Source organism: Lethenteron reissneri, unplaced genomic scaffold, assembly GCF_015708825.2.
Source record: "Lethenteron reissneri isolate LAM-NWPU_2019-01 unplaced genomic scaffold, ASM1570882v1 scaffold_1638, whole genome shotgun sequence".
Lineage (NCBI taxonomy): Eukaryota > Metazoa > Chordata > Hyperoartia > Petromyzontiformes > Petromyzontidae > Lethenteron > Lethenteron reissneri.
In genome coordinates this window covers 3,046,180-3,060,075 of record NW_026891375.1, presented here as the reverse complement: position 1 = coordinate 3,060,075, position 13,896 = coordinate 3,046,180, and the positions used below count along the sequence as shown (strand labels likewise).

At 53.5% G+C, this 13,896-nt stretch overlaps 2 protein-coding genes across 3 annotated transcripts in view; both read left to right on the top strand.

Moving 5' to 3' along the window:
- The first annotated feature begins 673 nt into the window (after positions 1–673).
- On the top strand, positions 674–6,686 carry LEKR1 (leucine, glutamate and lysine rich 1). The gene is made up of 5 exons (XM_061581839.1): positions 674–796; positions 2,176–2,297; positions 3,102–3,165; positions 3,975–5,351; positions 6,274–6,686. The coding sequence occupies exons 1-5, from the start codon at positions 749–751 to the stop codon at positions 6,385–6,387; spliced, it is 1,725 nt and encodes a 574-aa protein (XP_061437823.1). The 5' UTR covers positions 674–748; the 3' UTR covers positions 6,388–6,686.
- Positions 6,687–12,453: 5,767 nt separating this feature from the next.
- The window catches only part of MCCC1 (methylcrotonyl-CoA carboxylase subunit 1), a 36,089-nt gene continuing 34,646 nt past the window's right edge, over positions 12,454–13,896 (top strand). For both annotated transcript variants that reach the window (XM_061581832.1, XM_061581833.1), the window contains exons 1-2: positions 12,454–12,522; positions 13,590–13,654. In XM_061581832.1, coding sequence (XP_061437816.1) covers positions 12,488–12,522; positions 13,590–13,654 — 100 coding nt within the window. In that variant the 5' untranslated portion in view covers positions 12,454–12,487. The remainder of the gene's footprint in view (positions 12,523–13,589; positions 13,655–13,896) is intronic.

The window sequence follows — 13,896 nt, the reverse complement described above, 5'->3', positions numbered from 1 at the left end:
GTTGTTGTTGTAGTAGTAAGTAGTTGTTGTAGTTGTTGTTGTAGTAGTTGTTGTAGTAGTTGTTGTAGTTGTTGTAATTGTTGTAGTATTGTCTTTGTCATTGTAACGTGCGACCCTGTGCCCCCTACTGGACATCTGTGAGAGAATAAAAGTGCTTCATAGCTCATCGGATTCCTCCTCCTCCCCCTCCTCCGCCCCCTCCTCCCTCCCCCTACTCCCCCCCTCCCCCATCCTCCTCCCCCCCTCCACCCTCCTCCCCCCCCTCCCCCCTCCTCCTCCCCCCTCCCCCCTCCTCCACCCTCCTCCTCCCCCATCCTCCTGCCCCCTCCTCCTCCCCCTCCTCCTCCTCCCTCCCCCTCCTCCCCTCTCCCCCCTCCTCCCCCCTCCCCCCTCCTCCCCCCTCCTCCTCCCCCTCCCTCCCCCTCCTCCCCTCTCCCCCCTTCTACCCCCTCCTCCCCCCTCCCCCCTCCTCCCCCCTCCCCCCTCCTCCTCCCCCCTCCCCCCTCCTCCTCCTCCCTCCCCCTCCTCCCCTCTCCCCCCTCCTCCCCCCTCCCCCCTCCTCCCCCCTCCTCCTCCCCCTCCCTCCCCCTCCTCCCCTCTCCCCCCTTCTACCCCCTCCTCCCCCCTCCCCCCTCCTCCCCCCTCCCCCCTCCTCCTCCCCCCTCCCCCCTCCTCCTCCTCCCCCCCCTCCCCTCCAGTCTGGAGGGTTGTGTTCGTGAGTTGGCCGTGTGGATCCTGTGGAGCTGCCATGGAGAGATTCATCCCAGAGCACCCCCTGCCAGAGGCCATCCAGAAGGTGAGGATGGTGAGGATGGTGAGGATGGTGAGGAGGATGGTGCGGAGGATGGTGAGGATGGTGAGGATGGTGCGGAGGATGGTGAGGATGGTGATGGTGGTGAGGAGGATGGTGAGGATGGTGAGGATGGTGCGGAGGATGGTGAGGATGGTGAGGAGGATGGTGATGATGGTGAGGATGGTGGTGATGGTGAGGATGGTGAGGATGGTGAGGAGGATGGTGATGATGGTGAGGATGGTGATGGTGAGGATGGTGATGGTGAGGAGGATGGTGAGGATGGTGAGGATGGTGAGGATGGTGGTGAGGATGGTGAGGATGGTGAGGATGGTGGTGAGGATGGTGAGGATGGTGAGGATGGTGCGGAGGATGGTGAGGATGGTGATGGTGAGGATGGTGAGGATGGTGAGGAGGATGGTGATGATGGTGAGGATGGTGATGGTGAGGATGGTGAGGATGGTGAGGATGGTGAGGAGGATGGTGAGGATGGTGAGGATGGTGAGGAGGATGGTGCGGAGGATGGTGAGGATGGTGAGGATGGTGCGGGGAATGGTGAGGATGGTGATGATGGTGAGGAGGATGGTGAGGATGGTGAGGATGGTGCGGGGGATGGTGAGGATGGTGATGATGGTGAGGAGGGTGGTGAGGATGGTGAGGATGGTGAGGATGGTGAGGATGGTGATGGTGAGGATGGTGAGGATGGTGAGGAGGATGGTGAGGATGGTGAGGATGGTGAGGATGGTGGTGAGGATGGTGAGGATGGTGAGGATGGTGGTGAGGATGGTGAGGATGGTGAGGATGGTGAGGATGGTGGTGAGGATGGTGAGGATGGTGAGGATGGTGGTGAGGATGGTGAGGATGGTGAGGATGGTGCGGAGGATGGTGAGGATGGTGAGGATGGTGATGGTGAGGATGGTGAGGATGGTGAGGAGGATGGTGATGATGGTGAGGATGGTGAGGATGGTGAGGATGGTGAGGATGGTGAGGATGGTGGTGAGGATGGTGAGGATGGTGAGGAGGATGGTGAGGATGGTGAGGAGGATGGTGAGGAGGATGGTGAGGAGGATGGTGAGGAGGATGGTGAGGATGGTGGTGAGGATGGTGAGGATGGTGAGGATGGTGCGGAGGATGGTGAGGATGGTGAGGATGGTGATGATGTCGATGGTGATGATGATGTCGATGGTGATGATGTCGATGGTGATGATGGCGATGGCGATGATGATGTCCATGGTGATGATGGCGATGGCGATGATGATGTGGATGGTGATGATATCGATGGCGATGATGGCGATGATGATGTCGATGGTGATGATGGCGATGATGGCGATGATGATGTGGATGGTGATGATGACGATGGCCGTGCGTGTGTCCGGTGAGTGCAGATGTCCCGTGCCGAGACCGTGTGCCAGTTCTGTGGGGTGAGCTACCTCGTTCTGAACGAGGTGAAGCGGCTGGAGGAGGTGCAGAGAGAGATGAGAGCGGAGATAGATGACCTCACGAAACGGTGGGCAAACTCACCCACCCACCCAGCTCGCTACCTCCCTCACCTGCTCACCCGCCCACCCGCTCTCTCGCCCGCCCACTCGCTCGCCCTCCAAATCATGGGGTCACTCACTCACTCGCTCACCCACTCAATCACCCAGTCACTCACTCACCCACATACTCACTCACTCACCCACCTACTCACTCACTCACTCACCCACCTACTCACTCACCCATTCACTCATGCACTCATTCATTCACCCACTCACCCACTCAATCATCCAGTCACTCACCCATTCACTCGTGCACTCATTCATTTACCCACTCACTCACCCACTCAATCATCCGGTGAGTCACTCACTCAATGAAGCATCCACCCACCCACTCACCCACGCAGTCAGCCAGCGCCTATTGTCGCCTGCACGGCTCACGAGGGACGACCGACCATGTCCTTGACGACGATCATGATGACGACAATGCTGACGACGACGACGATGATGATGACGATGATGATGACGACGATGATGACGACGATGATGATGATGATGATGATGACGATGATGATGACGACGATGATGATGATGATGACAATGATGACGACGATGATGACGACGATGATGATGATGACAACGATGATGACGACGATGATGACGACGATGATGATGATGATGACAATGATGACGACGATGATGACGACGATGATGATGACGATGATGATGACGATGATGATGACGACGATGATGACGACGATGATGATGACGATGATGATGACGATGATGATGACGACGACGATGCTCATGATGTGCATCGTCTCCACATCCCTCAGGCTAAAGGAGGTGACCTCGCAGAGGGATACTGCGCAGACGCAGCTGGGCCGCGTGATGGGAGAGGTAGGGTCACGACACGAGTGCTCTCAGACAACGCCACTCTCGTCTCTCCTGAGTCTGGGTCTCTGTGTGAGTCTGTGGGTCTCTGTGATAGTCTATGGGTCTCTGTGTGAGTCTATGGGTCTCTGTGTGAGTCTATGGGTCTCTGTGTGAGTCTATGGGTCTCTGTGTGAGTCTATGGTCTCTGTGTGAGTCTGTGGGTCTCTGTGTGAGTCTGTGGGTCTCTGTGTGAGTCTATGGATATCTGTGTGAGTCTATGGGTCTCTGTGTGAGTCTATGGGTCTCTGTGTGAGTCTATGGGTCTCTGTGAGTCTGTGGGTCTCTGTGAGTCTGTGTGAGTCTATGGGTCTCTGTGTGAGTCTGTGGGTCTCTGTGTGAGTCTGTGGGTCTCTGTGTGAGTCTGTGGGTCTCTGTGTGAGTCTGTGGGTCTCTGTGCGAGTCTGTGGGTCTCTGTGTGAGTCTACTGGTCTCTATGTGAGTCTACGGATATCTGTGCGAGTCTGCCTCAACAGTCTGTTCAGGCTACACGGGGGGTCTCCCTCTTAGGCAGAGGTGGTCTGAGGCAGGAAGACAAACACTTGGACAGGCACGGGCGCAGCCCTGCAAGTGCTGGCTCACGGACGATGCCACCGATCTCGCGGGAGGGAGGGCAGCTTGACTCAGTTGAATTAATGCAGCGCGCCTTAATCAAGTCACGGGACTTCGAGGTGATCACAGTCTGTGCTTAGAAGTGATCAATCTGTACTCAGAAGTGATCAGTCTATGCTTAGAAGTGATCACGATTCCGACGCCCCCCCGCTCCGTCTCTTCAGGCTCAAGCCGCCGAGGCCTTCCGCGCTCAGGAGGCCTCGCTCAGAGAGCGGCTCGCCCAGGCCGAGGCCGGGGCCTCCCTCGCCCAGGCCGCCCGCGACACGGACCTCGAGGCCCTGCGGGGAGAGCTGGGCGAGCTCCGGGCCTGCCTGGACGAGGAGAAGGCGGCGAGGAGGGGGGCGGAGGCGGCGTTGGCGCAGGCCGAGAGCAGGGCCTCGCGCGGCCAGGCGGCCCGCGGCAGGGAGGCCAACGCGTGGAAGGCGAGGCTGGGCGAGCTGGAGGCTTCGCTGGGCCTGGAGAGAACGGCGGCCGAAAAGTCGAGAGAGGAGCTCACCAAGGCCCAGGCCAGGGCCGACCTCTTGCAGGCCGCTCGCTCCGAGGAGCGACACGAACTCAAGGCCCGGATAGGCGAGCTGGAGGCTTCGCTGGGCCTGGAGAGAACGGCGGTCGAAAAGTCGAGGGAGGAGCTGAGCAAGGCCCAGGCCAGGGCCGACCTCCTGCAGTGCGCTCACACTGAGGAGCGACACGAACTCAAGGCCCGGATAGGCGAGCTGGAGGCTTCGCTGGGCCTGGAAAAAACGGCGGCCGAAAAGTCAGCGGAGGAGCTCACCAAGGCCCAGGCCAGGGCCGACCTCCTGCAGGGCGCTCGCTCCCAGGAACGGCACGAACTCAAGGCCCGGATAGGTCAGCTTGAGGCTTCGCTGGGCCTGCAGAAAGCGGCGGCCGAAAAGTCGAGGGAGGAGCTCACCAAGGCCCAGGCCAGGGCCGACCTCCTGCAGGCCGCTCGCTCCCAGGAACGGCACGAACTCAAGGCCCGGATAGGTCAGCTTGAGGCTTCGCTGGGCCTGGAGAAAGCGGAGGCCGAAAAGTCGAGGGAGGAGCTCACCAAGGCCCAGGCCAGGGCCGACCTCCTGCAGGCCGCTCGCTCCGAGGAACGGCACGAACTCAAGGCCCGGATAGGCGAGCTGGAGGCTTCGCTGGGCCTGGAGAGAACGGCAGCCGAAAAGTCGAGGGAGAGACTCGCAGCCGCCGAATCTGGGACGTCGGAGTTGCGGGCGCGGCTAGGCGACTTGGAGGCCTCGCTAGGCCTGGAGAAAACGGCGGCCCGGCAACTGCGGGAGCGGCTCGCGGAGGCCCAGGCGGAGGGGGCCTCGCGGGACCGGGCGGCCCAGGAGCTGCGGGCCGCACGGCAGGAGCTGGCGCTCGAGCGAGAGGAGTGGCGCCGTCTGCGGGTCTCGCTGGCGCGGCAGCAGGAGGGGGCGGCCGCGGAGGCCCGGGCGCTGGCCGAGGCGCAGGCCTCGCTGCGGAGGGAGGAGGCCCGGGCGCTGAGGGAGAGCGGCGAGGGCCTCCGGGCGGCGCTGGGACGCGCGGAGGACGAGGTGAGGTGGGCCGCCCTCGCCACGTCCGCTTCGTGCCCAGGCTAACGCGGGCCGGGGTTGTCGCTACCGACCCGGATGGGCGGAGACCCGACCACTCGCTCGTTCACTCGCTCACTCATCTGCCGAGTCGCTCGGTAGCTCACCCACTCGCTCACTCGCTCGTTCACCCGATCACTCGCTCGTTCACTCGCTCACTCGCTCACCCACTCGATCAGCAAATCATTCTCTCGTTCATTTTCGCCGAGTCGGGCAGGAGCTTGTCCACCCGGCCACCCGTACCGCTCCATTATTGTCCACCTCTCCGCGTGTATCTCACACTGGTCAACCAAAAAAAAATTCTGGCCTGGACTTTTGCAGCTGTTCTAAACTAATTTCTGATTCCAAATCTGATCTCAGATTTGCTCTATCACATCTCATTTTATGCTATCGGCATACCCTATTTTCATTGATTTTACCCGAAATTAACTCCGTCACTTATGATTGCAAGTTGTTGCGAGTCAGTGACTGCTTTAGTGTTAAAATATGGTGCGGTATTTTTTATGATAGTGTGTTTATAATATAATTTTATGTAGATATCCACGTTTATTTAATATTTTTCTTCTGCAGTTTGTAATGAAAATGCAATATTTGATATCCCACAAACCTGATGTGATACATTTTGAATCAGCACCCCAAAATTACCTTAAAACCGTTGGAATACCTTGTGCCAGAAAAAGTGTGTTGACCAGTGTCATTTATGTGGTGTGATTTTTGTTACCAACGTGACCCCCTTGGTGACCCCCTTGACGACCCCCTTGATGACCCCCTTGATGACCCCCTTGATGACCCCCTTGACGACCCCCTACTGGTCAACACAGATGACACTGTGTTGACCAGTGTCATCATCATCGTCGTTGTTGTTGTCGTGTGTGTCTCGGGGCAGGTGCTGCGGCTGCAGGAGACGGTGCGGCGAGAGTGTGAGGAGCGCTTCCTCCTCACCAAAGCGCTGCACCACGCTCAGGGGCGCGCCCGGGCCACTCGCGACCCCTCGCTGTGAAACACGCAGAGGCCATCGCTGCCGCTGCTGGGTCACCGCTGGGTCACCGCTGGGCCACGTCTCTTGACTACCTCGAGGTCACCGCTGGGTCACCGCTGGGCCACGTCTCTTGACCACCACGAGGTCACCGCTGGGTCACCGCTGGGCCACGTCTCTTGACCACCACGAGGTCACTGCTGGGTCACCGCTGGCCATGTCTTTTGACCACCACGAGGTCACCGCTGGGTCACCGCTGAGCCACGTCACTTGGCCACCACGAGGTCACCGCTGGGTCACCGCTGGGCCACGTCTCTTGACCACCTCGAGGTCACCGCTGGCTGTCCGCTGGCCACGTCTCTTGACCACCACGAGGTCACCGCTGGGTCACCGCTGGGTCACGTCTCTTGACCACCACGAGGTCACCGCTGGGCCACGTCTCTTGACCACCTCGAGGTCACCGCTGGGCCACGTCTCTTGACCACCACGAGGTCACCGCTGGGTCACCGCTGGGCCACGTCTCTTGACCACCACGAGGTCACCGCTGGGTCACGTCTCTTGACCACCACGAGGTCACCGCTGGGCCACGTCTCTTGACCACCTCGAGGTCACCGCTGGGCCACGTCTCTTGACCACCACGAGGTCACCGCTGGGCCACGTCTCTTGACCACCACGAGGTCACCGCTGGGTCACGTCTCTTGACCACCACGAGGTCACCGCTGGGCCACGTCTCTTGACCACCTCGAGGTCACCGCTGGGCCACGTCTCTTGACCACCACGAGGTCACCGCTGGGCCACGTCTCTTGACCACCACGAGGTCACCGCTGGGTCACCACTGGGCCACGTCTCTTGACCACCACGAGGTCACCGCTGGGTCACCGCTGGGCCACGTCTCTTGACCACCACGAGGTCACCGCTGGGTCACCGCTGGGCCACGTCTCTTGACCACCACGAGGTCACCGCTGGCTCCCCGCTGGGCCACGTCTCTTGACCACCACGAGGTCACCGCTGGCTCCCCGCTGGGCCACGTTTCTTGACTACCTCGAGGTCACCGCTGGGCCACGTCTCTTGACCACCACGAGGTCACTGCTGGCTCCCCGCTGGGCCACGTCTCTTGACCACCTCGAGGTCACCGCTGGGTCACCGCTGGCCACGTCTCTTGACCACCTCGAGGTCACCGCTGGGTCACCGCTGGGCCACGTCTCTTGACCACCACGAGGTCACCGCTGGGTCACCGCTGGGCCACGTCTCTTGACCACCTCGAGGTCATCGCTGGGTCACCGCTGGGCCACGTCTCTTGACCACCTCGAGGTCACCGCTGGGTCACCGCTGGGCCACGTCTCTTGACCACCACGAGGTCACCGCTGGGTCACCGCTGAGCCCCGTCTCTTGACCACCACGAGGTCACCGCTGGGTCACTGCTGAGCCACGTCTCTTGACCACCTCGAGGTCACCGCTGGGTCACTGCTGGGCCACGTCTCTTGACCACCTCGAGGTCACCGCTGGGTCACCGCTGGGCCACCTCTAAGCTACCGCTGAGCCACTGCAGGGCTGTTTAATCGGCCCCCAGATGAGAACTCAAGTAAACCCATGGACTCGTAGAGATACACAGAGACTCGTAGAGACACACAGAGACCCATTGAGGTAATGGGTCTCTGTGGGGTCTCTGTGGGTCTCTGTGGGTCTCTGTGGGTCTCTGAGTGAGTCGGTATGTCTCTTGTGTCTCGGTATGGGTCTTCAGTTTTCAGTTTCGTTTATTTGGTATAGCCATGTGAGCCATTCGGCTCTTGAATCGAGTGGGTCTGTGGGTGTCTCTGTACGAGTCTGTGGGTCTCTGTGTGAGTCTAAGGGTCTCTGTGTGAGTCTACGAGTCTCTGTGCGAGTCTGTGGGTCTCTGTGTGAGTCTACGGGTCTCTGTGTGAGTCTACGAGTCTCTGTGTGAGTCTGTGGGTCTCTGTGTGAGTCTGTGGGTCTCTGTGTGAGTCTGCCCCAACAGTCTGTTCAGGCTACACGGGGGATCTCCGTCTTAGGCAGAGGTAGTCTGAGGCAGGAAGACCAACACTTGGACAGGCACAGGCGCAGCCCTGCAAGTGCTGGCTCACGGACGATGCCACCGGTCCTGCGGGAGGGAGGCAGCTTGACTCAGTTGAATTAATGCAGCGCCTTAATCAAGTCACGGGATTTAGAAGTGATCACAGTCTGTGCTTAGAGGTGATCAGTTTGTACTTAGAAGTGATCAATCTATACTTAGGGAATCGGTTCCCATAGAAAGTCTATACGACAATGTTAAGAGATGGGGAACCGGTTCCCATAGAAGGTCTATGGCCCCATGTTGAGAGATGGGGAACCGGTTCCCATAGAAAGTCTATGGCCCCATGTTAAGAGACGGGGAACCGGTTCCCATAGAATGTCTATGGGCCCATGTTAGGAGATAGGGAACCGGATCCCATAGAAGGTCTATGGCCCATGTTAAGAGACGGGGAACCGGTTCCCATAGAATGTCTATGGCCCCATGTTAAGAGATAGGGAACCGGTTCCTATAGAAGGTCTATGGCCCCATGTTAAGAGATAGGAACCGGTTCCCATAGAAGGTCTATGTCCTTTTGGCGTCTTCTGGTCTAACACCGTTTGAGACGAGGCTCAGAGGCTCAAAAGAAAGCTGTCTCTGGTGTGGACCAATCAGCTTCAAATACAATGCATCATACTATCAGAGTGTGTTTTATGTTTGCATTCTGTCCACAAGCGTTGTGGTCAATGCAGTTACACGATTCATTGTAAAAGGTTTCAGTATTTTAACAGTCTTAACAACCTGAAAAAAGGGTGGAAAATCCTATTCTCATATTTTGGTGCTGGCAAAGGAGGTCCCATAACGGTGTTGATTGATCGACAGGTGCTGGGACTGGGCATGGATCAGGGGCGGTTTCTTCATTAGGGCGATTGGGCGACGCACCACCAATGTCATTCAACCACAGAGTCACGCTAGCCGTCACTGTCAGCCTCTGGATACAGTCCAATCAGCGTCATGTCACGTTCTGTGGAGTACCGCCTCTTTTTGGGCGATTTCACTCCAGCTGAGAATCGCCCCGAGTGGCCCCATAGACTTACATTCAATGATGGTTTTTTTTCGACCGGGGGCGCTGCAATGCATTCTCTATGGCTTCCGGGAGGGCTCGCCCTAACGTGCTTACATCATCATACGTAAGCACGTTTCATCCAACAATATAATTTATCGCCACCGAGTGGAATCTTTAATAAAATAAACTTGAGTGGTTTGTTTTAATAGTGAGTATAGAAACAAACAAGGAGATGTATTGTAAGAGCCACTTTATTTGTCATTAATATTAAAGAAGTGAAGTTGCCTCTACATGCTTAAGCTGTTAATTTATCCATTGCATGGGTGGACCTTATCCTTATCAATCATCCAGACATTTGCCCCCCCTGAGAGATTTTGCAGGAGCCGCCACTGGCATGGATGAAGGTGTCGGGGCAGAGGTCCCAGTTACCACATCACCCAGAGAATCAGAAGATATCGAACTCGATTCGAAGCTTTCGTGGCTGCACGAATTACTCTTTGGTTTCGATTTAAAGCTTTGGTGACTGCAGGGATTCATCTTCTTGGTTCTTTCGGTAAAGTCATCACGTAGAAGGGAAATAATAAAATAATAAAATTAAAACATTAAATATTATGCAGGGATTCATCTTCTTGGTTCTTTCGGTAAAGTCACGTAGAAGGGAAATAATAAAATAATAAAATTAAAATATAATAGAATACAATTCTCGCGACGTTTCGGCCACAACGCAAGCAGCCGTCCTCAGGTGAAGAACAGGTCTGTCGGAAAGACAGCGTCTGAATGTCTTTCTGTCTTTCCGACAGACCTGTTCTTCACCTGAGGACGGCTGCTTGCGTTTTGGCCGAAACGTCGTGAGAATTGTATTTTATTATGTTTGATATTTTTATTATTTTATTATTTCCCTTCTACGTGACTTTACCAAGAGAACCAAGAAGATACTCTTTGGTTCTTTCGGTAGTCACGTAGAAAGAAATGTAATTAAATAATAATAGAATACGACGTTTCGATTGCAACTCAAGCAGCCATCATCATGTACAAGTGAATGAGAAAACAAAGCTCGTAAACTTGGAAATACATTTATTAAAAAGTCTATTTAATTAAGTAGAACGTGTTGTCTATATTCATTTAAAGTTGCAGCATTTTGATGTGACGTCACATTTCTCACCCCCCCCCCCTCGTCACAGATCGTCACAAATGTCTGACCCCCCCCCCCAGGTGCGTGACGTCATTTATGGACGGCCCCTTTACAGTTAATAGTATTTCTCCTGCAGTATGAATGTACAATGTACACGGTGCTTCAAAACAAATGTGAACACATTTGTAGATAATAATAATACGCCGTAAAGATGATAACAAATGTCGATTTGAAGCTTTCGTGACTGCAGGGATTCATTTTCTTGGTGCTTTCGGTAAAGTCGCGTAGAAGGGAAATAAAAAAATAATAAAAGTTTAAAACAATACACTTTTATTGTTTTATAATAAAAATAAAATAATTAAAATATAAAACAATACAATTTTATTGTTTTATATTTTTATTAAAGTCACGTAGAAGGGAAATAATACAATTATAAAAATATAAAATACACTTTTATTGTTTTATAATAAAAATAAAATAATAAAAATATAAAACAATAACATTTTATTGTTTTATATTTTTATTAAAGTCACGTAGAAGGGAAATAATACATCTATAAAAATATAAAACAATACAATTTTATTTTCTATAATAAAAATAAAATAATAAAAATATTTAACGATATTATTGTATTGTTTTAGATTTTTATAAAAGGCACGTAGAATGGAAATAATACAATAATAAAAATATAAAACAATACAATTTTATTTTCTATAATAAAAATAAAATAATAAAAATATTTAACGATATTATTGTATTATTTTAGATTTTTATAAAAGGCACGTAGAATGGAAATAATACAATAATAAAAATATAAAACAATACATTGTATTGTTTTATATTTTTATTAAAGTCACATAGAAGGGAAATAATAAAATAATACAAATATTAAACAATAAATTGTACCTGTTTTATATTTGTATTATTTTATTTTGATTATAAAACAAGAACAATTTATTATTTAATATTTTTTTATTATTTTATTATTTCCCTTCCACGCGACTTCACCGAAAGAACCAAGAATATCAATCCCTGCTGCAGTCACGAAAGCTTTAAATCAAAATTTAACCAAAGAGTAGAGTTAACAAATGTAATGTTAATAGCTTCAAAAAGTCAACGCGCTGCCCCGAATCATCTCCAGCTGGTCTCCAGAGCCCAGAGGCACATTTCTCGTGGTTATTGTTGCTAATTCTCGCAAATGTTCACATTTTATTGAAGCGCCTTTTAATTTTAATTGTTCCTACTTCGTGACGTCACCGCGCGTTTGTGGTGACGTCACCACGCACGTCGGCTCCGCAACCCCTACGTGCGTGGTGACGTCACCGCGCTGTGATCGCGCGCGATGACGTCACCGCGCACGTCTGACCTTGGCCAGTGAGGGGGCACCAGGGTGCGCGCTGACGTCATCACACGCGGATTCTGGTTTACGTGATGACGTAGTTTACGTGATGACGTCAGGTGGTCGCGTCGCCCACTGGCGGCGGGGGGCGGTTTCGCTTTAGTGCAGTGACGTCATCGCGCGTTAGTGATGACGTAACCACGCAACGTTGGCTCCGCCCCCTCCCGCACCACCAAAGGTCCCGGATGTGCGCGGTGACGTTGACGTCATCGCGCACGTCCGAACTTGGCGGGTAAAGAGCGCGATGACGTCATCACGTACAGAGAGTTTGTACGCCCTGGCTTACGTGATGACGTAGATAGTCGCGTTGCCCAATAGCGGCGGGGGGCGGTTTCTCTTGAGTGCAGTGACGTCATCGCGCGTTAGTGATGACGTCATCACGCACGTCGGCTCCGCCAACCCCCCCTACCAAGGTCGGACGTGCGTGGTGACGTCATCACGCACGCTCCAGAGGCGCGCTCCCATTGGCTGGCGAGGACACACCTCCCGGCGGTGACGTCATCGCGTCGCTTGTCAACAATGTCTGCCCAGGCGATGTTCTCGTCTCTGTGGAGGTGAACACCACAAACACAACAACCACAACAACAACAACAACAAACACAACAACAAACACAACCACCACAACCATTACCACCACAACAACCACCACCACGACAACCACCACCACGACAACCACCACAACCATTACCACCACAACCACAACAACCACCACCACAACAACCACCACAACAACCACAACAACAACCACCACAACCACAACAACTACAACAACCATCATCACCACTACCACCACTATCACCACAACCACCACTACCACCATCACTATCACCACTACCACCACCACTACCACCACCACAACAACCACAACCACCACAACAACCACAACCACCACAACAACCACCACAACAACCACCACGTATCACCACAACTACCACCACTATCACCACAACCGCCACCACTTTCACCACCACACACCACCACCACTACCACCACCACACACCACCTGGGTCTGTCCGCGTGGCCTCCTGCACCTAGCCTGGCACAGCGGGGAGCACAGCTGGTGGTGCATCTGCCGGTCATCTCAGTCGTGTAGCGTATTAGTTGTGTGTGGTGTGTAGTGTAGTGTATAGTGTAGTGTATTAGTTGTGTGTGTGTAGTGTATAGTGTGTGTGTGTAGTGTATAGTGTGTGTAGTGTATAGTGTAGTGTGTGGTGTGTAGTGTATAGTGTATGTGTGTGGTGTGTGTAGTGTGTAGTGTATAGTGTGTGTGGTGCACAATGTGTGTGGTGTGTGTGTGTCGTGTATTAAGTGTAGTGTATAGTGTGTGTGGTGTGTAGTGTGGTGTGTAGTGTGGTGTGTAGTGTGGTGTGTAGTGTGGTGTGTAGTGTATCGTGTGTGGGGTGTGTGGTGTGTAGTGTATAGTGTGTGTAGTGTGTGTGGTGTGTAGTGTGCGTGGTATGTAGTGCATAGTGTGGTGTGTAGTGTATAGTGTGTGTGGTGTGTAGTGTATAGTGTGGGTGTGTAGTGTGCGTGGTATGTAGTGTATAGTGTGTGTAGTGTGTAGCGTGTAGTGTATTAAATGTGGGGTGACGTGTGTATGTTGTGCTGCGTTGTGTTGCAGGGGTTGGCCCAGGCGCAATGCCATCCCATCCAGAGCTCTCTACTCCTCCTCCTCTCCCCATTCAGGTGATTGATCAACATCACCACCAACACCATCCACACCATCACCATCACCACCAACACCACCATCACCACCATCAACACCATCATCACCACCATCACCATCAACACCACCACCACCATCACCACCATCATTATCACCATCACCACCATCATCACCATCATCATCACCATCATCACCACCATCACCACCACCATCACCACCACCATCACCACCACCACCATCACCGCCAGCAGTATCACGATCA

Coding starts and splice junctions, on each gene's coding strand:
- LEKR1 (XM_061581839.1), top strand. CDS start 749: ATGGAGAGATTCATCCCAGAGCACCCCCTGCCAGAGGCCATCCAGAAG. Junction 797..2,175: donor TGCCAGAGGCCATCCAGAAG/GTGAGGATGGTG, acceptor CGGTGAGTGCAG/ATGTCCCGTGCCGAGACCGT. Junction 3,166..3,974: donor TGGGCCGCGTGATGGGAGAG/GTAGGGTCACGA, acceptor CCGTCTCTTCAG/GCTCAAGCCGCCGAGGCCTT.